This window comes from Hydra vulgaris, chromosome 07, assembly GCF_038396675.1.
Source record: "Hydra vulgaris chromosome 07, alternate assembly HydraT2T_AEP".
In the NCBI taxonomy this organism is placed as follows: Eukaryota; Metazoa; Cnidaria; class Hydrozoa; order Anthoathecata; family Hydridae; genus Hydra; species Hydra vulgaris.
The window spans coordinates 24112460-24136283 of NC_088926.1; the positions used below are offsets into that span (position 1 = coordinate 24112460).

General features: G+C 25.8%; 1 protein-coding gene across 1 annotated transcript in view; it reads left to right on the forward strand.

The window, feature by feature from the left end:
- The first annotated feature begins 547 nt into the window (after nt 1-547).
- The window catches only part of LOC100199253 (succinyl-CoA:3-ketoacid coenzyme A transferase 1, mitochondrial), a 33790-nt gene continuing 10513 nt past the window's right edge, over nt 548-23824 (forward strand). Inside the window, exons 1-9 of the mRNA XM_065801409.1 lie at nt 548-749; nt 1701-1797; nt 12181-12271; nt 12402-12444; nt 12692-12784; nt 16318-16467; nt 16539-16645; nt 16838-16898; nt 23233-23340. Of these exons, the coding sequence (XP_065657481.1) occupies nt 675-749; nt 1701-1797; nt 12181-12271; nt 12402-12444; nt 12692-12784; nt 16318-16467; nt 16539-16645; nt 16838-16898; nt 23233-23340 (825 nt within the window). The 5' untranslated portion in view covers nt 548-674. The remainder of the gene's footprint in view (nt 750-1700; nt 1798-12180; nt 12272-12401; nt 12445-12691; nt 12785-16317; nt 16468-16538; nt 16646-16837; nt 16899-23232; nt 23341-23824) is intronic.

The following is a 23824-nucleotide window of genomic DNA, read 5'->3' on the forward strand; positions in this document are numbered from 1 at the left end:
AACAATGTTATAAAAATGTTTAAGTTGTAAAAATGTTATTTGATTTTTTCTTACTTAGTTTTACTATTTTACTTCCTGATTTTGCTACTTTCCATCAAATTTATCAAGTTTATGAACGATTTTGCCAAATTTACTGCAATTTTACTCGAAATTTAAAAAAGGTTGATCAACGGAACAATTCAAATACACTCAAAAAACAATTGAGATGTCATTGCAAATGATTTACTAAACACCCTAAAAAACTTTTGTTTTAAAAGTCACCAGTACGGTTAAAGCAAAAGTATTTTATCTTAATTTTATAGTTAACTGCTACAATTGTGTTTATGTAAAAATAAAGTTTATCGTTTTGGATCAGAAATAGAATATTTTCTTATTAATGCAACGTTGGGGGCCCTAAATCAATGAAATCATAAAACATTTATTAGAATTTTTTCAAAAAAACCTTCATTTTTTTAATTGTAAGCCATAAAACTTGATCAAATTTGAGGATTTGGAGCCTAGGCTGCAGACTAGTTAACCTATGCCTAAATCCGGCACTGGTATTTGGCAAAAACGATCTTTTGGTAATGTGAAAATTTTCGGTAATTTATAATTCGTTCAAAACAGTAAATAATCGGTTTTAAAGTGGCTTTGTTATATTATTTCGGTTTCTAGCAAGAATTGCCCTTCAGAAAATGGCAACACTTGGTCTAAAACTTTTAGGGTTGAACAAAAGCATTTATTCAAAACTCTTAAAATCTGGATACTTGGTAATTAATTTTTTATCACTTTTTGACCTTCTAAAGAAATCTATTTTTGAATTCCTAAATAAATAAATAAAACTATTTGTCATAATTAGAAATTAATGTTAAGAATCTTATATGAAATATCAGTGAACAAAAAAACCACTTGTTTTTGCCAATCCTTAATAAGATATTGGCTAAAAGAAGTAGTTTTTTATTATTCATTATTGTACACAAGGTATTTTCAGCATCTAATTATTAATTTTCATCTTCCTTTGCTCACTTTGACCTAAGATGCTAAAAATGACCAAAATTTTTAAAAATGCTTTAGACTTCATATGAAATGATATTTGTTAGATGTATAATTGATTTAGTTTTGGAACAAAAGATCACTTTAGTAGCCTAATTGAGAATAAAATGAAGAAATTTTATTGTTTATCAAATAAAAAGAGCATTTCAATATTTTGTAGTATTTTTATATTACCTTTTTGTAATCTGATCAATGTAACTGTAATAAATTTTTCATTGTTTTAAATTTTTGAAACTAAGTGATATATCTGGTATGCTAGCAGATAAATAATTAAACAGAAACAATATGATTTATTAAAAAAAAAATAACACAAGTACTGGAAAATTAAGATGGATAACTTAAAATCTTATCAACTTAAGAACATAGCATAATATTAAAGATTAAATTCTATGAAACTTTTTAGCTAAGAAATATCTGCTTAAAAACATACTCTAATAGATTACAATCTATTAACATTCTTTTTTTGTGTATTTTTTCCTGCTTTAAGGGATATGAAATGTTTATATAAATATTCCAAAGTATCAAAAAGTGAAAGTTATAAATTTTGTTGTTTGTTGCAAATAATGGTCACAAAATTTTTAAATTTAAAACAGACTTTTATTTATGATATTTTTCATTGTATGTGTGACTGACATGTTTAATTTACATTCATATACATGTGGATTTAGGCTTTTTCTACAAATTCTACTAAATACACACGCATCTATGAATCACCTGTAGAAGCTGTTCATGATATACCAAGTGGTTCAAGGCTATTAGTTGGAGGTTAGTTTATAAGACCATCAGAGTTTCAGTTTACTCTAATTTTTTTGGTTTAATTATTACTATTGGGTTTAGTAAAATGTTTCAAAAAAGTTTTCAAAATAACTTTTAAAATTCAACAATTTAGATTTAATGAATTAAAATGTTTATAAAAGTTATGTTGTTTTATGATCAGATCATCTATTTAACCTCCCCCCCCCCCCAAGTACCTAAGTTTTATGATATTGCACATACCAGTGCACTTAAATCAACAAAAATTAAATGTTTTCATCATAAAGAAATTTTTCCTTAAATTTAAAAGGTTTCAAAATACAGAATCCAGAACATTCTGTAATGTTCTAAACAGATTTCCAAAATGCTCTGGAAGGCATTCAAAATACAATGGAACCCATTACTTCGCATAAGGTTTTAAAAAATTCATATTCAAGCCTTCCTGAGAAAAAAAAAATGTTGTCAAAAAAATAATATACCTAAATATTTTACTGTTTTTGTTTTCTTATTTTTAGGGCGTTTGTTATTTTTCATTACCAAAATTGATACAAGTTGAGGAAAAAAGCAGATAAGAATATAACAAAAATAAAAACATTTTTTGATATACAGTTTTTTTGCAAAAGTCAGTATATTAAGGAAATTAAGGAAACATTTATGCAGAAACAATTTTTTAATTTGTTTTTCAAATGTTTTTGCTAAACTTTACTGATTTTATCAATGCACAGGAAAGCAAGAAAAATAATTGCTTTTTAAATGTAAAAAAAAAAAAATTTTAACAAATATTTTATGTAAACAAATTAAAAGTCTTCAACACTTATATTTAAATATAAAATGTTTGGTTTTTTCACTACCCCCATTGAAATAGTCTTGAAAATGCACAATATGGATAATCTACTTTTGTTGGATTATCCAAATTGTGCATTTAAACCCAATAGTATATTTCCTGATGAACTAATGTTATTGATGATACTCCAAAAACTTGTGGGCATTGTTAATTTACTGAATTTTTTAAAAAAAGTTTTAAGAGTCTATTTAAAACTTTTTTAAGTTTTTAAATACATTTTTTCAAACAGCAATCGTTATGTTTATTATCTCTAGTAATTCGTATTAATGTAGGAAATTGGACAGTATAAAAGAAACAATTTCAAACATGCATCAAATGCAGTAAATGCATTTATAAAAGAAACCTTGTTGTTCTTTTATTTAATTTATTCCGTCATAACAAAATTTATTAATCAAATAATTTGTTTTTACAAATAAATAGCAATTTATTTTCTTTTTATATAAGTACCAAAAAAAATCATCAAATATAGCAAAAACATTTTTAAAAGCAAAAAGACGTCAAAACAAATAAACATAAGAAGAAAAAAACTAACAAAATTTCTCATAGTTCTAGTGTACATAGAAAATTAGTTTCTTATATAATTAAGAAACTAATTTTCTGATAAAAATGGTGAATAAATTACATATCAAAACTTTCAATTGTTGTTAAATTTTCATAAAAGATCATATGTTTTTTTTCATCAACTTGTATCGAATTCGGTAGCTAAAAACAACAACCAATCTAAAAAAATGAATACAAAAGTTGTATAAAAGTTTAAAAAAAAAAAAATTTTTTAATTATCAAATTTTTTAGTTTATTTAATTAAAACTTGATATTTCGTTACAATTTTGTTTCCTTTTTTTAAGATTATTTTTTTTTTCTCAGTAGATAAGTTTAGCTTTGGTACTGACATACTTTTTTAGACATACTGCGATGGTCAGTATGTCTAAAAAAATTACTTTAAACATGGATGAACAAGGTGTGCAACCACACACGCTTTCCGGGAAGACTTGCACTTTTTTTATACAAAGAAGTTCAAATTTGTGATAATTATAAAACATCCTGAAACCTACCAAAACATTCAGAGAGAAAAAATGGTTAAGTTCTATGACTTTTCCTAATTAAACAAATTAAATCTGCTGCCTCAAAGAACGAAGGTATTGACTTTTTACAATGTGCAAGAAAACTTATTTATGTCAATGTTAGAACCTATATATCTCCTCAGATTGAGAAGCTGTTTAACTAGTCCTCAAATTTTTTTGATGTAAAAACAGAGTCATTCATTTCAGAGAAAGAAGAGATAAGTTGCAGTATGGTATTAGCAAAAGATGCTACTGATATAATTTTTTGTATGATTAACAAAAGAGGTTTGAATTTTTATTGCACTTTGTTAGGATCTCAATTGATGGCAAACAGAGTTTTCTTAAATGGATTGTAAATGTTTTTGATCCATTATGCAATATATATGGGTCATTCCAGCTCAGTTCAATTTATGCTCGGCACCATGCCATTTCAGATTTTGATAATTTTCGCAATACAAGCTCATATTAATGAAAGCAAACTTCACTCCAAATTTTAGTGTCTGGCTCCTTACAGTTTCAGATATTTTGACATTAAGGCCCAATCTCTTTGTTAATTTTTTTTTCAGCGCCATTTATTTTTATGCTAATTACATAACACAATTAGCTTTAACTTATGAAGTACTTGATCAATAGTGTTGAAAATTTGTACCTAACTATTTTTTAGAGAGAAGAACTCAAAAATGATACCTAAAACACTAAAAAATTAAAGCTTCACTATGAAAATTCAATTTCAAAATGGTGTAACACTTTTTATAAGTTTTTTGATGTCCCGTACAAAAAAAAGTATATCTTGAGATGCCTAAAAGATATGGTTCTGAAATTTTTCCTATGGTTCTTTATATAACAGAACTCCTTATTACAAAAAAACTGCAGGGGTTTTCTTTTTTGAATCTGATTTATTTGCATTGAAGGTTTTATAAAAAAGATAAGAAAAATTGTTAATTAATAATGAAAAAAAAAATTATATGCATTAATTTTTGCATTTTTTCAAAAAGAATTTAGAATCTCAGGTACAGTTCTAATATATAAACCTGTTTGCATTTCACATTAACGATCTTCACTTTGCACAACCTTCATGTTTAATTAAGGATTTTCTATTTATGAATCTTCAAATAATTATTTAAAAAATATTTCTTACAAAACTAAAAAATAATATAAAAATATTAATGATAAAGAAAGTTGTTCAATTGGATTAATAAATAAAGAAAATTGCATAATAAAGAAAAGATATGTCCATAGTGTACAATTAAATTGATGTTATTTAAGAATGATGGACCAGGAGAACCAACTAGCAGCCAGATTTTTGAAGATGAAGATAATGAACTTCTTAAATCTCAATTCTTTTTTGACAGCTATGAACATAAGTTCTCTCAAAACGCGTGCTGTGAATAAGTCACTCAAAAGTTGCTCTCGGCAAAAAGAAATGTTCAAAAAACAGTAAAGTTAGGTATTGCAAGGACTTTAAATTAAGATTCTGATCAGTTAAGCCAAGAAGATTCCTTCAATAAACTATATGAGGAAGTTAAATGAAAAGCAAATGATATGGATATACTTTTAGGAAAAATTAAAGAAAAAATCTTAACTTTCAAATGGAATCAGAAAATTTAATTATTACTGGCTCCAATACCTTGGTCTAACAAATGTATAGAAAAAGAATTTAGTGTTACTAATTATATGGTGCAGATATCACGCAAACTGCTGCTGAAAAATGATGTTTTATCTTTCCTTGAAAAAAAAAAAGGAAAGGAAATGTCTCATTTGTACTTATGTGCATTTACTGTATGCTAAGTTTAAAATCAGTTATCCTGATATAAAAACTTGTTTTTCTCACTGTTGCTCAAATCATCCAAAATGGTGCATTACAGTGTGAGCATCTGGTTAATGATTAGCAGGGCTTGTGATGAAGAAAATCGTCAAGCGTGTTATATCGCGCTCGTAAAATTAGAATATGTTTTCATCGGGCGTGAGTATGTGCGCTCGAGATAATGTTGGTGAGCGCGATTATGAAAATTGCTAAAGGCGATTCTCATAAAAAGCTTTTTCTTTTTTATATCTTTTTTTATTTGTTACATAATTTTTTCTTCAAAAAATGTTTGAATTAGTATCACACTTATGAAACTACTTCAACGAAAGAGATTTTTATACTTCCAAACTTCTTGTATATTTTCAGATCGCGATTTTATTTTTAACTATTTATGTTATAAAAAAATAATATCAAACAAAAACGCAACTTCTTATTGATTTAGTATTGAAGTATAATTTAGTGACTTAGTTTTGCTTCGTTGTTTTGATATATGTATTTTAAAATGTTACTCTGTAAACTTAATTAACGGTTAATGGTTTTTATATTTCTTGATATTTTTTATTCAAATTAATTATTTAATTTTTTTCTAAAATTTATTTTTTAAATTACGTTTTTTATCTTAAAAATATAACACAAGAATAATTTGAAATAATAGTAAATAAGAATAATAACTTTCCATTTAATAAATATTGACATCATTACTTAGTTTTCTTTTCGAATGTCCTTAATTGCGAACATTCTAAACAACAGAATCGTTTTAAATTTGAGTTAAAATAAATAATAGTTAATAAAAAATCTATACTATGAACAAAAACTAATTTTAAAAATTACTCTATTATTAATATTTATTTTTATCATAAACGATGTGTGGAATATTACAAACAATAAATCAAATAAATTTTACTTGATATTTTCACAAGATTAAAAATACTCCGCAGTTTTAATTTTCTTACAATGGTTTTCTAATTTTCTATTCTTATTTTATTTGCGCATTTTTGTATTCACATTGTGTTTCGATGTGCACATTCCATTATTGAAATTAGTGATGATTAACAACTTTAAACTGCTCATTCATTCATTACGTTAGTGCAAAAGAGAACAACGTTGTGCTTTTTATATTTTATATCAGTTGTTTGATAACAGAATATCTTTAATAAAAAATCTTTTTTAAATATTTTATGAAAATAAAAAAATAATCTTGAACTATCGGACGAGCGTTATTTTATACGCTCGTTATAAGCTGACCAAGCGTTGTTTATCGCGTCTAGAACGTTTGAAAATACCATTTACGGGCGCGTTTTACGAGCGGAGCACGATCGCGCTCGCTTCATCACAAGCCCTGTTTAGTGCAGTTGAATTATCCGAGGTTTATCATGAACTTATTGATTTATTTCTAGTAGGGCTAACAAGAATTGCATGTTACATTGTTGCCCTTTGTGTCCAGAAGATTCTATATTAAGACATGAAAATAAAATCTACTCTTAAGAAGATATTGATGAATATCATGGTTATTGTATAGATTACAAACAATGGAAGACAACAGACCGATCTGTGCTAGTAAGTCTAACAGAAATCAAGTAGCTTAGTTAATACTTTAATAAATAAGTTACAAAAACTTATTGTTCATTCTTACATTACAAAACAATCATACATTGCTGATTTTTTATAGAAATTAAAAAATGAGTTAAGTAGTACTGAGGTCATTGCCCTTTGTGATTTTTCAGAAAATTATGAGTTAGTTGTACAAGATGAAGTACAAATTTTTCGCTGGAACAAAATTCAAGCAATATTGCATCCTATAGTAGTTTATTGTAAAGTAAATTATGTCCTTAAATATGATTCAATATGTTTTATCTCAAATGATTTACTGCATGATATATATATGGTATATCATGCGATGAAGTTATCAATGGAACATATTAAAAGCAATATTACTTTTCAGATGGGTGTGCTGACCAGTACAAAATTGCAAACATTAGAAATATAAAACTTTAAATGCAAATAGATCTGATTTAAAAAAGATTACCCTTGCAGTTTTTTTGTTTTATGGCATTTGTTATATATAGAACATTAGAAAAAAAATTTATAATCATGTCTTTCAGCCATCTCAAGATAAACATATTTTGTACGGGGCATCAAAAAACTTTACATTATTTTGAAACTGAATACAGAAGCTTTAATTTTGTGGTGTTTTAGCCATCGTTTTCTAGTTCCTCTTCTAATTTCTAAAATCTTTTTAAAACAATGCAAAAATTAATGTATATAATTTTTTTTCATTATTAAATAACAATTTTTTTAAATTTTTTTACAAAACTTTTAATGCAAATAAATCAGAATCAAAAAAGAAAACCCCTGCAGTTTTTTTGTAATAAGGAGTTTGTTATATCTAGAACCATAGGAAAAATTTCAGAATCATGTCTTTTAGGCATCTCAAGATATACTTTCTTTTGTACAGGACATCAAAAAACTTATAAAAAGTGTTGCACCATTTTAAAATTGAATTTTCATTGCGGAGCTTTAATTTTTTAGTGTTTTAGGTATCATTTTTGAGTTCTTCTCTCTAAAAAATAGTTAGGTACAAATTTTCAACACTATTGAGCAAGTACTTCATAAGTTAAAGCTAATTGTATTACGTAATTAGCTTAAAAAGAAAACAGCGCTGAAAAATATAATCAAAAAAGAGATTGGGACTGAGTATGGATATCTCTGAAACCGTAAGGAGTCAGACACTAAAATTTGGAGTGAAGTTTTCTTTCATTAATATGAGCTTGTATTGCAAAACTCATCAAAATCTGAAATAGCATAGTGCCAAAAAAATTTTTTGGAGGTTGATTTGACATGGAATGACCCATATTACAGTTATACAGTTTCAGAAACTTAATGGTTCTTGTATAAAAAGGTTATTGGTTTTTGGTTTTAGATGAAGATGTTTTAGCATATAATAGAAATCTTATTCACTATTGAAGCTACTTGCTCAGTATTCAATTCAAAGTATTCATTAGCATTTGACTGTATTATGTTTAGAGGTTAAACATAAACAATGACAGAGACTTTTATGCATATTATCTAATCTAGAAATGAGCCTTTTAAGTCCAGCATGTTTACTAGCAAATATTATATTTGGCAACCTGTAGTTAGCTGCCCAAGAAAGTTCACAATCATTCAAAAAAAAGTCTTTAATTTGGTGAAAAGGGAATCTGCCGTCGATTATGTTTTAGATTTTAAAAAAGCTTTTAAATCTGCAGCTTCATCTTCTTAAAAGGTTTAACTACCAATTAAATATTAACTAGAAAGTTTTCTTTAGTTTTGATGTTATCTTGTTCTTTTTCTTCAATTGAGCCAAATTGGGTTTGGTGTCAAGCAGGCTGAAGAAAGTACTCATCACTAACATGATCACTGTTTGAAACAGTGGTTATGCAAAACATCTTTAAAACTGTGTTTTAGAGAAAAATATTGGTTGCGGTAAAATTAAGTAGTCATTTTCTTATTATTATTATTATTTATTTGAAGTCAAGCTGTTATTTTAAAAATATTATTGTAAAGAATTACAATTTTTATTTTTAATGTTAAACTTTAGTTACATTTATCGCAATAACGCTATATTGTAAACACTGTAATTTTTCATGTCAAAAATTAAAATTTTTAATGCTTATTTTAAAAAAATTATAATTTTTGACATTAAAAATTCCAGAGTTTACAATATAACATATAACAGCGATACAATATAGCATATAACAATATAACAGCAATAAATGTAACAAAAGTTTACCATTAAAAAAAAAAATTGTAATTGGGATATTTATTGGCATAAATATCCTAAAAATGTTCAAAAAATAACTTTTTTTTCATACCATAAAAAAGTTTGGAACTTTAAAGAATAAGATGATATTTTACCAGGCGATCTTTAGTCTAGAGTGGAATGTTTTGATGACCTCCCCCTCCTCTTTTTTTTTTTTTTTTTTGTTTCCTAAAAATTAATTTCAAACTACCAAACCCAATAATAATATTTAAATAAAAAATTTTAGTTGACCAAGATTTACCATGGTGGTCTCAGGAGAATATAGTTGTAAAAATGAGGTTTTCCAAAGTGCATTCAAGCTTTTACTTTAGCAGTTTCTCTCAATCAGAAAAAAAAAAAAAAATGTAAATGCATGCTCGAACTCCCTTATTCTTAGTTCTCAATGGCATTATAGAAATCTGTCGAAATCATAGATATTAAACTTAAAAAACATTTATCTGCTTTTCATTCTTTAATTTTGTTGTTATCCTTTTATAATAATACTTTATTTTTGTTTTAAATAATGAAATGCTGTAAAAACATCATTTTAGTTAAATGAACTTATTTATGCCTTATATACCTAGTATTTTGGTTTGTTCAATTTACAAATATTTGGATAAATTAATTAATAAATACGTTTAATAGTTTACATTTCATTAGGTCCTTTTCAGTACTTTTCAGACCTGAACTTTATCAAAAGTCTTTTAAGACCTTTCAAAATTTCTATTAATTACTGAGGAAAGCTCATCTTTACTAATGATCAAATTCAAAAAATTATTTATTTAAACTTGATTCAAAATTTGATGCAATTAAATTGGTAATGCATTACCAATTTGAGTCTGCATCTCATTAATGAGGTTATGTTGAAATAAAAAATAAAAGATGGCTCTGGTGTTTAGGTGTTAGTTTGGGTCTGTTTTTGTTACAGTCTACAAGATTTATTTAGAAATATTTATTTTGCCTACAAGATTATTTAAACTTGTAAACAAAATAATAACTAAATTGTATCATATATAGTAGAATTAACTATAGTAAATCAGGCCTTGTTACGAGATTTCGCTGCGAAAACGCGTAACGCATTTTTAAGTAACTCAACTCAGCAAATATATTTTGCATCGTTAGAAGTTATATTGCGTCACTAGCGTCTTTACAAGTACCACATTGTAATTAAAGTTATTTTATCAACGCGTTAAAAATCATACAAACAGTTTTTTTTTTTCTCACTATAACAAAAGTTACAAATAAAATCTAAGTTCTTATTAAAAAAATCATTTTTATTATTTTTTTCAAATATAAACTAAATTTTATTTTGAGAAAAATATTTTTTCATGAAACTTAAAATATTTGTTTATTTTCTTATGATTTTACATTTGGTTTTTGGTTATTTTATTAACTGTTAATAAATTTTTTCTTATTTAATTTGTGAACTCTTTTTAATAATGTTTTTAAACAATAGAGTTTTTTTTTTTGTTATTTATCAGTTACCGATAACATATTCGTAATTTTTTTTCATAAATTAAACGAACGTCATTAAAACTTTACATTATTGAATTAACAATAAACAATATATCTTATTAATAAAATATTTACATCAAAATAAATCGTGCATTTTTTAAACTATTATGACTAAAAATAATTTTTATATTTAAAAGGAATTTATATATTTAATTCCTTAAGATTAAACTTAAAACACTTTATTTTTTTAATAACAAAAAAAAATTATGAAAAAACTGTTTCTTTAACAAAAAAATTTATTAGTTTACAATTGCGGTTAAATGCTTACGACTTTATTTCTTCTGAATAAACGTCACGTTAACGATAATCAAAAGATAATTTAAATATTCTAAAAGATATAAGTTTTTGCGTAGCGCAAAACTGCTGAATGCGTAGGCAAATCGCCTTTTCGCAAGCAAAATGCGAGCTGCGTAACGCTTCTTAACAAGGCCTGGTATATATATATATATGTATATATATATGCATTATTTAAATCAGGTTTTATCTGCAAATTCACCTACCATTCAAATAAAAAACAGATCCCATTCAAAAATAACAAGCAAAACATAATCTGGTACAACCCATCTTTCAGTACCAATGTTGCAACAAAAATAGGAAGTCGTTTTTTTAAACATGGTAGACCTGCACTTTCCGGTTGGTCACAAACTTCGTAAGATATTTAATCGAAATACCATTAAAATAAGCTACTCATGTATGCCAAACATCAAGTCCATCATTAATTTGCACAATCACAGGATATTATATAGCCATGGTAAAGATGAGGGAAAAATATGCAACTGTGTCAATAAATCCATCTGTCTCATGAACAATCAGTGCTTGTCGAAGAACATCGTTTATCAAGCGACCGTGTCGTCAAATGAACCTGACTACAAAGAAAAAGTATATTTTGGCTTATGTGAAACTCCATTTAAATTTCGGTATGCTAACCATCTAAAATCTTTTAACATTAATAAATATAAAAATGATACCGAATTGTCTAAAAAAATTTGGGACATAAAAGACAAAATGTTTACACCCTTAATTAAGTGGAAAATTGTAAAACGTTGCAATCCTTATAACACTTCGTCAAAAATTTGCAATCTTTGTTTATACGAAAAATTCCTTATTTTAACATATAAAGGTGATAACTTGTTAAATAAACGAAATGAGTTGATTTCAAAATGCAGACACAAAAATAAGTTCCTTTTATCTTTTTTTGACACTGGCTAATATTTTGTTTTTTCGTTGCCATCAAGTATGTCTTAGCTAATATTTTGTTATCATATACATAAATTATTAGCAGATTTTTTTATACAGCATGAATTTTTAACATGCCTTTCAATTGTACAGACTATGTACAATAACAGCTAAATAATGCAGTTATCTGCTAGTAAGAAAAATATTTTTTTTTTAGGATTTGGATTATGTGGCATTCCAGAAAATCTTATATCTGCACTTTTGAAGACTAAAGTCCATGGATTGACCGTCATTAGTAATAATGCTGGGTACGTAAGTTGATGTTAGATTAACTTGATAAATAAAGTAGTAGTAAAGTAAATTGATATTAAAATACAGTTGTGAGTGATTTTAGTTGTTTTAGTATCTAAAGAAGTTTTCGCATTCTTTTTTCTTTAGTGTTGATGATTTTGGGTTGGGTTTGTTACTTCATCAGGGACAGGTATGATTTTTTTTTCTAATTTGTTTGAAATATTTAAAATGGTTTTGATATTTAATCAAAAAGTAAAATTATTATATATATAGTCATTTTTTATATAACTATTTTTTATACAAATTTTTCTAATAATAATTATAATGTGTATATATATATATATATATATATATATTTACAATTATTGTTAAAAAAATAGTATAAAAAACAAATCATATCAAAAACTGTTTGAATTAAAACACTTATTTTGTTTTAGATTAAGCGAATGGTATCTTCTTATGTTGGTGAAAATAAAGAATTTGAACGTCAATATCTCTCTGGAAAGTTAGAAGTAGAATTAATACCACAGGTTGATGATTGTTAACACTCTTAAGATCTGTTGTTCAAAATAGCTTTTAGCAATTTAAAATATTCAAAATAGCTGCTATTTTGAACAATTAATTTTTATTAATAGTTAAAACTAAAATAAATATACATAAGCTGTTAAAGTTACATTAATTAATGTAAAATTAAATTAAAATAAAATTAAGAATTCAAGTTTTATGTTAAATGAACTTATGTGTTGTGTCCACTTGGGTTTTAAAAAAAAGCAAAATTGTATAAAAGTTTCAGTATTGCAATTGTTTTTTTAAAAAGTACCAAAAAAATCTCTGAAAAGTTGTAATTTTTTATTTTGCATAAAAAATGTATTAAGGATTTTATTTAAATTAGTTTTAAAAATTTGTTTATCTCCTGCGGTCACAAATGATGAACATTTGTGACCTGATTATATTATTATTAGAGCTAGTTCTAAAAAGAAGTTCCTGCACCAAGACACTTAATGACATGGTAGGTGTCATATTTTACTAAAACTGTTTCTCCCAAAGTATATCATGTTGGGCCTCAAAAGAAGTGAAATTTTATAGGAAAAATGTATATACATCTATTGCATAGGAAAAATTTACATACATCTAATGAGAGTGTGGTTTAGAGCTGGGTTAGGGTTAGGAATAAGGTTATATTTCTCATTAAATTTTTTTATATTTATGTTTGTATTAAATGTTAATTAAATGTATTAAATTCATTCCCAAGATAGCTGCAAGTTTAAGCGCCCTATAGCTAAAAAAATTTGCACAAGTTTTAACAAATTTAAGCATCCTAATCCATTTATTTAAATAATTGGCATATTCCATAAAAATTTCTTTGCAAAAAAAATGTTTTTTAAAACAACATAAATTAAATACATCGAATGCTTTTTTTAATAAGTTTTTTTTGTTGTTGCAGCCTTTGCATTCTGAAAATCTTTGAATAGTTCCATTAACATCTACATAGTTTATTATATCACATTCTATAGATAAATCAGTAGCTTAGCGACAAAAGATGGACTCCCCTGCAAATATTAATTTGGGATCCTAAATTACTTATTTAACTGCTCTTCCTCCCCTCCCACCTCTTTGACACAAAATTATTTAAAATAATTTCTAGAGTTTTGAATGGTTTTTCCTAACTCTCTGTTTTAAGTCTTGTGATGCAATTCTGTACTGTATTGTTTTATATATCGTTTAGTACATTTTATTCAATAACTCATACCCAACAACTAAAGCATTCACCGAATCTGCAGATCATTGAGTGTTGCTCAATGTTTTTAGGAGTTTTTATTTGTCGTTTAGATGGCTCTTTAATATTTGCTAATAGCAAGTTGTAGCTGCAAAGAAATTTTATACATTTTGAACAAAGCAGAATAGTTTCATGGCAACTTTCTGCAGCGCATTTACCAATCAAGTTCAAAGAATTTGCAGTGCATGGTTCATATGCAGTTGAATTATTTTTTGATTTTTTTGTTGCCTGAAGTCAACTATAAATTAATGACATATTTAATGGATTGCCATATGATTGACCTCTCCAATCTTGAAGATTAGTTTCGAAGTTACTCAACACTTCATATTTCTCCAATTCTTCTGCCTCATGTTTTACATTTCTCACAAAATATAAGAATCTCTCTACTGGAATCCCTGCAGTGTTAATATATCAAACTGCCACTATTACCTGATCACAATGTAAAATATAAGGTGTAAAATTATGATGGAATACATTGTAGTCTTCTATAATTCAGAAATTATAAAATTTCGACCATAGTTTCCTAAAATAAATTGGTCACAAACTCCACTTGACCAATATAAAACTGTTCTTTTGCATTTATTTGCATAATCATGCAGATATTGTTGTTTTGTTGGATTTTGCTAATAGTTCAATGCATCTTAAATAATTCCCATTGCTTTTATTCCCAATAATTTTATTATTGCCAAGCTAATCCTCTGCCAAAAACTTTACTACTTCAACAATTTGTAGCAAAATTTTTTTCCAAAAATCGTTATTTTTATTGTCTTTCTTAACAAGGCCTAATATAATATATATAATATAATATATTAGGAAAGGTGGCAAAAGCACATAAAAGAATAGTATGTGGATTCAAATTTGATTTCATGACAAATAAGTGAATTTATACACAAGTATATCCCCAGGCCAAGCATGTTACTATTGGAGTCTTTGCAAATCAATGGATTATAGCCATCAACTTTAAGATTTGAAGATGAATCAGCCAAATTTAATCGCAAAAAGATTAGTAGGTCTGGTTAATTTTGCGAAAGGTAAGATTCAACAAATGAAAAGGTCACAAATATTTGTAAAATACAGGTTGAAACAACTTAATTATGTTTTAATAGGTTTAATTATGCTTATTTTTTAATTAATGTTTTTAGCTACTTTATTCATATGAGTAGAGTCAAGAAAGTCCAGTAATCACTATCCTAGGCAGGGGATAATGTAACACAGTTTATGCCAGTTTAGAAGGAGATGTAACACAGTTGATGCCATTAGAAGGAGTGTGAGGCTGGTCAGCAGATTTTTTACTTATCCAATAAGTCTTTTTCTAGGATTAAAAAATAGTAGCCAGACACAGTAAACATTTTCCCAAATTAAGTATTTTTATTGAGACATCATCTCTAGTTTTTATTCAACCTCCATCCAACTTTATTTAATCTCCATTCAAGAGCTCAAATGCAAGGGGTATTTTAATTCACACAAGAATATGTCCCAAAGCCCACAACATTCTGCTATATGCATTGGCTTGACCATAAATAAAATGAAATGATACTTTAAACAATTATGGTTCATATATACTTCTCATATAGAGTCTCTCAGTCACACAAAATCTCAGCCTTCTAAGCTGAATTAAAGTTTCTTCGAGTTTGCAAAAAATGATTTCAAGTAATTTATTTATTTGTTTACTTAGACATTCTAGTGTCATTGAAGTGCTTAGGTATTGCTTTTATCAAGGTTTACGTGATCCAGTCAAAGTTATTCTAAGAGAACAGCTGTTTTGTTCAAAACAAATGTACAAAACAAACTTTGTTCATACTTGGTAATTATTTATTGCTTAGTTTTTTAGTACTAATTACTGATAACTAAATTTTATTATTAACATGAAATACTAACTTGTAAAGTTTTGAACTTTATGACAAGCCTCTTCTTGGTCACCTGTTATTAAAATTTTAGCCTGCAACCTTAAAACTAATTTTTACAAGTAAGCTCAAGGGGGTTTATTTAATGACATATAAAGGAAATTAAGTAGTTGATTTGACTATTTTTAGAATTTATCTCAGTATATTTGTTTTTTATATTTATTATTATTAATTATGTTATTCATTACTATGGCTATAAATATGTAGCTATATAATTAGTAATTAAAAAAATACAAGATAATAAAAAGAATTAAAATATTAAATTTTATGAGTAGTGAATTAAAAGTTTACATAAATAATTTATGGTAATAATATATTTATAATTAAATGATAATTATATATTTATTAAATTTAATAAAAATATAATTAAAATTTTATTTAGGGCACATTGGCAGAACGAATCAGAGCCGGTGGTGCTGGAATTCCAGCTTTTTTTACTCCAACAGGCTATGAAACTCTTATTCATAAAGGAGGAACACCTATTAAATATAACCCTGATGGAAGTATAGCCATTGCTAGTAAACCTCGGGAGGTAAACAAAACAATTTAATACACTTTTATACTTTTTTGCCATATATATTTTCAGATTTAATTTTACTATAGCATCGTGTGTTTAACGGTCAAAACTACATTATGGAGGAAGCCATCTTTGGTGATTATGCACTGATTAAGGCATGGAAGGCTGACACTTATGGAAATTTAATCTTTAGGTATGAGATTAGAATACCATGTTTACTTTTAAAATTTGTAAATATAAGTAATATAAAAACATTTAACTAAAGTAATCTATGATTTAATAATTTGTTTATTATTGTATATAATATAATTATATTGTATATAATTTTTATGCAAAAGAAGTAAATAAAACAATTTCTACTTTTTATAAATATTTTAAACTTTAGAAAAACTGCACGCAATTTTAATGCACCAATGGCAAGAGCTGCAAAAGTAACAATTGCTGAAGTAATTTTATTTAAGTTTTATATAAATTTGCATATATATATATATATATATATATATATATATATATACACACACACAGTACTGTGAATAAGTTTTAGATCACTTGTATAATTAGATGTATTTACAATTTTTTTCCTATGTAATTTTTTTAAAGCGTACTTAAGTTTAATAATATACTAGCAGAAAGCAACCCGTAATACGGGTTACGGTTGGTCTGTTACTTAATTTATAGTGGTTGTTTTCCACAATTTAAAGTTGTGAAACCTTAACTAATACCCTGTAAGAAAAACGCCTTCAAATTGAAAAAATTAAACCATCTGTAAAATTAAAATAAATTAATTTACCAATTATTTAACGTTATTTGAGTAATTTACAACTGACATAGGTCATGTCAGAACCATTTTCCTAGACATTACTAAGTTCAACACAATACGTTTTTAGTTACTGACACAGAATAATAACACTTCATCATGCCTTAAATTGACGAAAAATTAAAGCTAAATTCTTGTTATATTTTTTATAACATGAACCTAAATTAATAAGATTAATATGAAGTGAACGTAAATTATTTATGAGTTATTAATTTTTTGGTATCCCCTTGATACATGTTTCTTTAGAAAAGGAAATTGTCTTTAAAACAATAAATGCACACAACTAAATAAATTTATTATAAATAACTAAGCAATTGAGTATAAATACGTTTCAAACAAAAAAAAGTCAATTTACAATCAAACATGTGTATAACAAATTGTAAAAAATATGTAAACTTTGATCTTTTATATTGCATTAATGCGTCATATGACAAACCTAAAATAAAAATTGTAACAGATAAGTAGACATAAAAGAAAAACAAAACAAAAAAAAAAACAACTGGAATACAATTTACCTGCTTTTCGGTAGCCTGTTGTCATACTTAAACTGCTGTCATGATGCAACTTGTCGATGTTGTTTTATGACATTATTTCACCTTGGCTTTTAGTCAACTTTAGTTAAATTTAAAAGACATTACAATAGATTTAAAATATTTTAATTAAAAAGCAAAAAAACAAATGCTTCAAGGAGCCATACTAAAAACATTAAAGATAAAAAATCAAATAAAATATAAATAAATTGCATTTATATAGCTAAATAGTCTTGGCTTATAGTAAATTTTAAAAGCAGTGTTTTCAATAAATTAAACTACAATTAATTATTTTTTACAAATAGAATGTAGCATCATATTATGATGATTGGGTAGTGAATCAATTTAACTATATTTAAGTTAAATTGGTGAAAAACAAATAAAATTTCAATTAAAAAAGACAAAAACAAACCAAATATATAACAGTATATTATAAAAAAATACAAATTAAAAAAAAAATTAAAAAATTAAAAAAAAATTAAAATAAGTCACCGAAGAAAGTGCGGCAACAAAAAAGTTATAAATATCTTCAATGATAGAAGACATTTACAACCTTTTGGTTGCTGTTTTTTCTTCGGTGTCTCCCAACACCCCGGTATGGATGATGGCAGCGATATCTTTGATATTCCTCAAATGTTAACGACTCTAAAATTACAAATAGAAGGATATAATAAAATTTAAAAATATTTACAATTTTTTTTAATCAAAATATAAAGCATAACCTCACCATTTTCGCAGGATGAAGAGGATGCTAAAAATAAATTAAAAAAAAGTAAATTAAAAAGAGTTAAACTTGGGAGAAATTTAATTTTAATAAAAATATGAGTAAAATGCAAACAGTTTAAAAATGTCATATTTATATTATATAATTCTTTCACCTATTGCACATATTTCTCCGTAAAAAGTAAATAAAATTTAAAACACAGCCCTACCAGTTATGCTTCTACCAGACACTAAAGACAAAAAATATATCTCAGAATAATTGATAGAATTATATTTACATATAAATAAATATATAACTATAATTTTTTTTACCTATTCCTCTTATTTCTTCCATGAAGTTGTCTAAAGTAAGAAAAAAGATAACTGAAGCTAAAACTAATAAAAACTAATTTAAAGTTAACTATAAACTAAACCAAAACTAAAAAACTAAAATAAACTTTAAATTTTAATATCTGTACCTCAGAAGACAAAGGTCGGTTATCCAGTTTTTTGTGAAAATGAGTTATGTATGAGACCTTTTTAGTTTTTTCAGTATCTACATAGGTATAAAGACTGTTTTCCTGCAACAATGTGAAACAAAGTTTGGTCAATTTAAAGGGTCTGGTGTCCCCACAATGTTCAAAGGAAAAACTTCTGTAGTTCAGAAATGACTTTTCACTTTTTTTATTTAACTTTTTATTTTTGTCAAAATTATATTTCATGTGCCTCAAGACAAATTAAATAAAACATAAATTTAACCATCAAGAATAAAAAAGCCAATGAAGACTAATTATTTTACTATTTACTCTCTCCTGGACAATTTCTAAAATGTGACAACTGACTTGGACTACTGAGTGTACAGATATAAATGCTTTATTTAACTATACTAATCACATAATTTATACTTAGTTTTTTTTCCAACTCTCCTAAAAGAAAAAAGAAAATAAAGCTTAAGTACTTGAAGTTTTAAAATTCCAGTTACAGTACAAATAAACAAATTCCTATTAACAATTATCTAATAGCAAAAACACTGACTTATTTCAGTCTTCAATTCTGTGTCTAAACAATAAAAGCACTTAAATGTATAGATGTTAAAATATCTACTTAACTTTTTAAAAATAAATTCACTTAACTAATGTAACTAATACCTTTATTAGCTCTCTCTTGATCAACTAAAGAAAATAAGTTTTAATTAAACTAACTTGATGTAAAGTAATAAGAAGCTGTCTTACTGAGAATTTTAAATTTCTTCTCTATTATTGACAATATAATTTTAAGTATTACCTAAGTTCTTGAGCTTATTGTATAAAATTATAAAAACCTACTGTTTTACTTTAAAGTCAACAACAATATTTTAAAAAACATTTTAGTTACTTTATAAAAAAATAAAAATCCTTTTAAACATACTACCTCTCTCTTCATTGTTGTCAACTAAACAGAAAAACAAACAAACAACTAACAACTTTTAAATCTACAAAAATTTCCAACTTACATTTTTTTATTTACATTTATCTATAATAAAATATGAATTAATGAGTTACCATTATTTAAAGTTGATCCAGAAGCAACTAAAATAAATTATCAAATAAAAAGTTTATTTATATAATCTTAATGATAATGTTGAAATGAACAATATTTATTGCTTGAAAAGTTTAGTAACAAATGTAACTCAAGTATGTTAAAATAAATGTACTAAGTTACCTGTTGTGGCTGGTGCAACTGAAGTTATAACTAAATAAAAAAATATTAAAAAAGCTATTTTATCTATCTTATCTATTTTATCCTGATGATTATGTTTAAATAAACAATATTTACTGATTCTTTTTAAAATAAAATAAAAGACATTACTATTTGCTGTAAAATAAAATAAAAGACATTACTATTTGCACCAACTGATGATGCTACCACACCTAAATGACAAAATTTATTAAAATATATAAAACATATTCAATGCTTTAAAAGAATATTCAAAAGAAGTTTTTAAATCTACAAAATCTAAGTTCTTACTGAGTTCTACCTGTCTGTCTGAAAATAAAAATTGATAAAATTATATACAATAAAATTGCTAATGCTACATTTGTACTCAAATAAAATCTAAATGATAAAACTTACTTAAGTCGCTGTCAGCTTGCCTGTCTAAAAAAAAATTTGTGTTCTCATTAATCCTAATCTATAAATAAACTTACTAATATAAACAATAAATAAACTTGAACTAATATAAACTATAAATAAACTTACTAATATAAACTATAAATAAACTACTATATACTATATAAACTAATATAACTATGTTACTAATATAAACTATAAGTAAACTACTATACACTATATACTTACTAAAAAGGCCTTCAGTTCCTTTTAACTGCTCTAAAAAATGAAAAATACTTGCTTAAAATGCTCTAAAAAGACTGAAGACAAAACTGAAACACTTTACTAAAAAAGAAACATTGTACTAAAAAAAATTTTTTTACCAGTCATTTTAGTTTTAACTTCTAAAAAAAAAACAGAAAAATAAAAACAACGAACAACAAACAAAATTTTAGTTTTTAAACAATGAACAACATTAGTTCCACTTGAAACTAAAAATTTATCAGCTCTAATCGGCTGGAAGACCTTGCTTGAAAGACCACGTGGAGTAAAGAAACGCTTTTAGAAAAGCCTTGAAAGTTCTTTATTAAAAAAGAAAGTGAAACGACACTAACACTATTAAATTACAGTATTCATATTTTGAAGATTAGATAAATTACAGCATTCATGTTTAGATTGTACTAAAAAAACTATTTTACCAGACATTTTATTTCTAACTTCTTCTAAAAAATGAAAACAGGCTGTAAAAATTAGAAAAATAAAAACAACCAACAACAAACAAACGATTATTTAAATTTTTGTTTTAAACAATGAACAACATCAATTCTTCTTGAGAATAAAAGTACATCATCTTTAATTCGCCAGCTGACTTTACTCGAAAGACCCCATGGAAAATGTAACCGCGCATAAGAAAAGTTTAGAAACTACTTAAAAACTAAGAAATAGTATATTTTACAGAATACAGAACTGTAAGTAACAATACGAACAACTATGCGTAACTATGCGCACTATTCATTAGCGTATTAATATTTAGATAAGAAAAGTTAAAAGAATATATTGTTTTGAATAAATAAACAAAATTGATGAGGAAACATGGGGGATTTGTTGGTTTATTTATTAAAACGATGTGTCATAACAACTACATCCAAAACAGGATATTAGAAGAATGCTGTTACAGAAATCAGAGAATCTGGCTCCCTTGAAGATAGAAAGAAAATTGGTAGACCTCCTAAGCTAACAAAAGATGACAATAAATATTTAAAAACCCTATCTTTAAGAAATACAAAAAAAGCATCAACCGAGCTGGCAAAACACACTAACACAGCAACTGGGGAAAATGTAATCTCTTCTTTTATTCAACGGCACCTACTTAAATCAGGATTAAAAGGGGGTGTTGCAATTCGAAAACCATTATTATGGTGAGGCAATAAAGAAAAACGACTTAAATATGCAAAACAACACAGGAAATGTTTAATCGGGTTCTGTACACAGATGAGTTCAAATTCAAAATTTTTGGAACAAAAGGACACCATTATGTTTGAAGAAGAATTGAAGAAGCCTATCAGCCTGAGTGTTTAAACCCTACTATTAAACACAGAGGAGGCTCTTTACAAGTTTGGGGCTGTTTATCTCATCTGGAGTAGGTGATTTGATCAAAATAGGGGGCGACTCACCGGGGAGCGTTATGTGGATATCCTAAGGCACCATGCTGTATCATCCAGAATAAGACTAATAGGTCATAATTTTATTTTGCAGCAGGAGAATGACCCAAAGCATTGTTTCCGAGTGGCAAAAAATTATTTAAATGAAATGGCAAAGGAAGGAGTACTGGAATTGATGACCTGGCCTCCCCAGAGTCCAGTTTTGAATATAGTTGAGCATATTTTGATTACCTGGACAGAAAGAAGGTCGAACATGCTCCCCGAAATGCTGAAGAATGTTTTGAAGTACTTTACAGAGAATTGCACAACATACCCCAGGATTTTATAACTAATTTGTATGAATCTATTTCCCAGCGAGTATTGGCTGGGATTGAGGCAAAAGGAGGACATAGTAAATATTAAGAGTTTTTTATGAAGTTTGACATTAAAAAGTTTGTAATTGTACCATATTGTGTGAAATACATGTGTTTTAATAAGTTTATAATTTAGAACTACAAACTTAAATATTAGAGAATACTCTAGGATTTTTTGAAAAAATGTAAGTGGTCTAAAACTTATTCACAGTACTGTATATATATATATATATATATATATATATATATATATATATATATATATATATATATATATATATATATATATATATATATATATATATATATATATATATATATTCAATTCATTTTATGAGAACTATTGGAGAACATAGAAAATTTACTTTTTTTAAAAAAGAGAATTTGAAAAACTAGCTTTAGAGTATTTAAAAGTCATACAAAATTGTAATATAAGTTTTGCTCATTTATTTTTAAATACAAAACACTGATGTTATTCTTCTTACCACCATTTTTTCCAGTTTAAAAAATTATTTTTAAACAGTATATTATTTTTTAACTTATTCTGCACTTATTATGTGTTATATGGTGAAGAAAAAAGATATATGAGACTTGTACATATTAAATCCTTTTAATAATTAAATATGTAGGTTGAAGAAATTGTGGAAGTTGGCAGTATTTCACCAGAAGAAATTGATATTCCAGGGATTTATGTTGATAGAATTGTTCAAGGAAAAGATTATGTTAAACGAATTGAGGTTTAAAAATAACTAATAAAATTAAATTGAAATATTACTAGTTATTAAAAATATAAACTTTATATTTTTAATAATTATTAATGTTTTAAAATAATATATATATTGTTAATAAAATTATTATTATAAACAATTTTATAATATTTAATTTCTTTTAGTTATAATTTATTTAAAAATTGATATTTAATTATTGGAGAAAAATAACGAAGAAATTTATGTTGGCTGTTTTTTTCTACCAAATTAAAAAGAAAAAAAACTATTTAAATATTACCAAGAAAAAAAACTATTTAAAAAAAAATGTAAATAAATTTTACTTTGCCTAAACCTATAAAATTCTAGGGTACATCTTGGCCTGGGAATTATTTTTCATGCATTGGTATCAAGTTTGGTTTATTAGTTATGCTTAAAAAATTTAACATTAAACTAAATAGTATCTAAAAATTATCGAAGTTTTTATAAAGTATTATATCACCAAAAAAATAGTTGG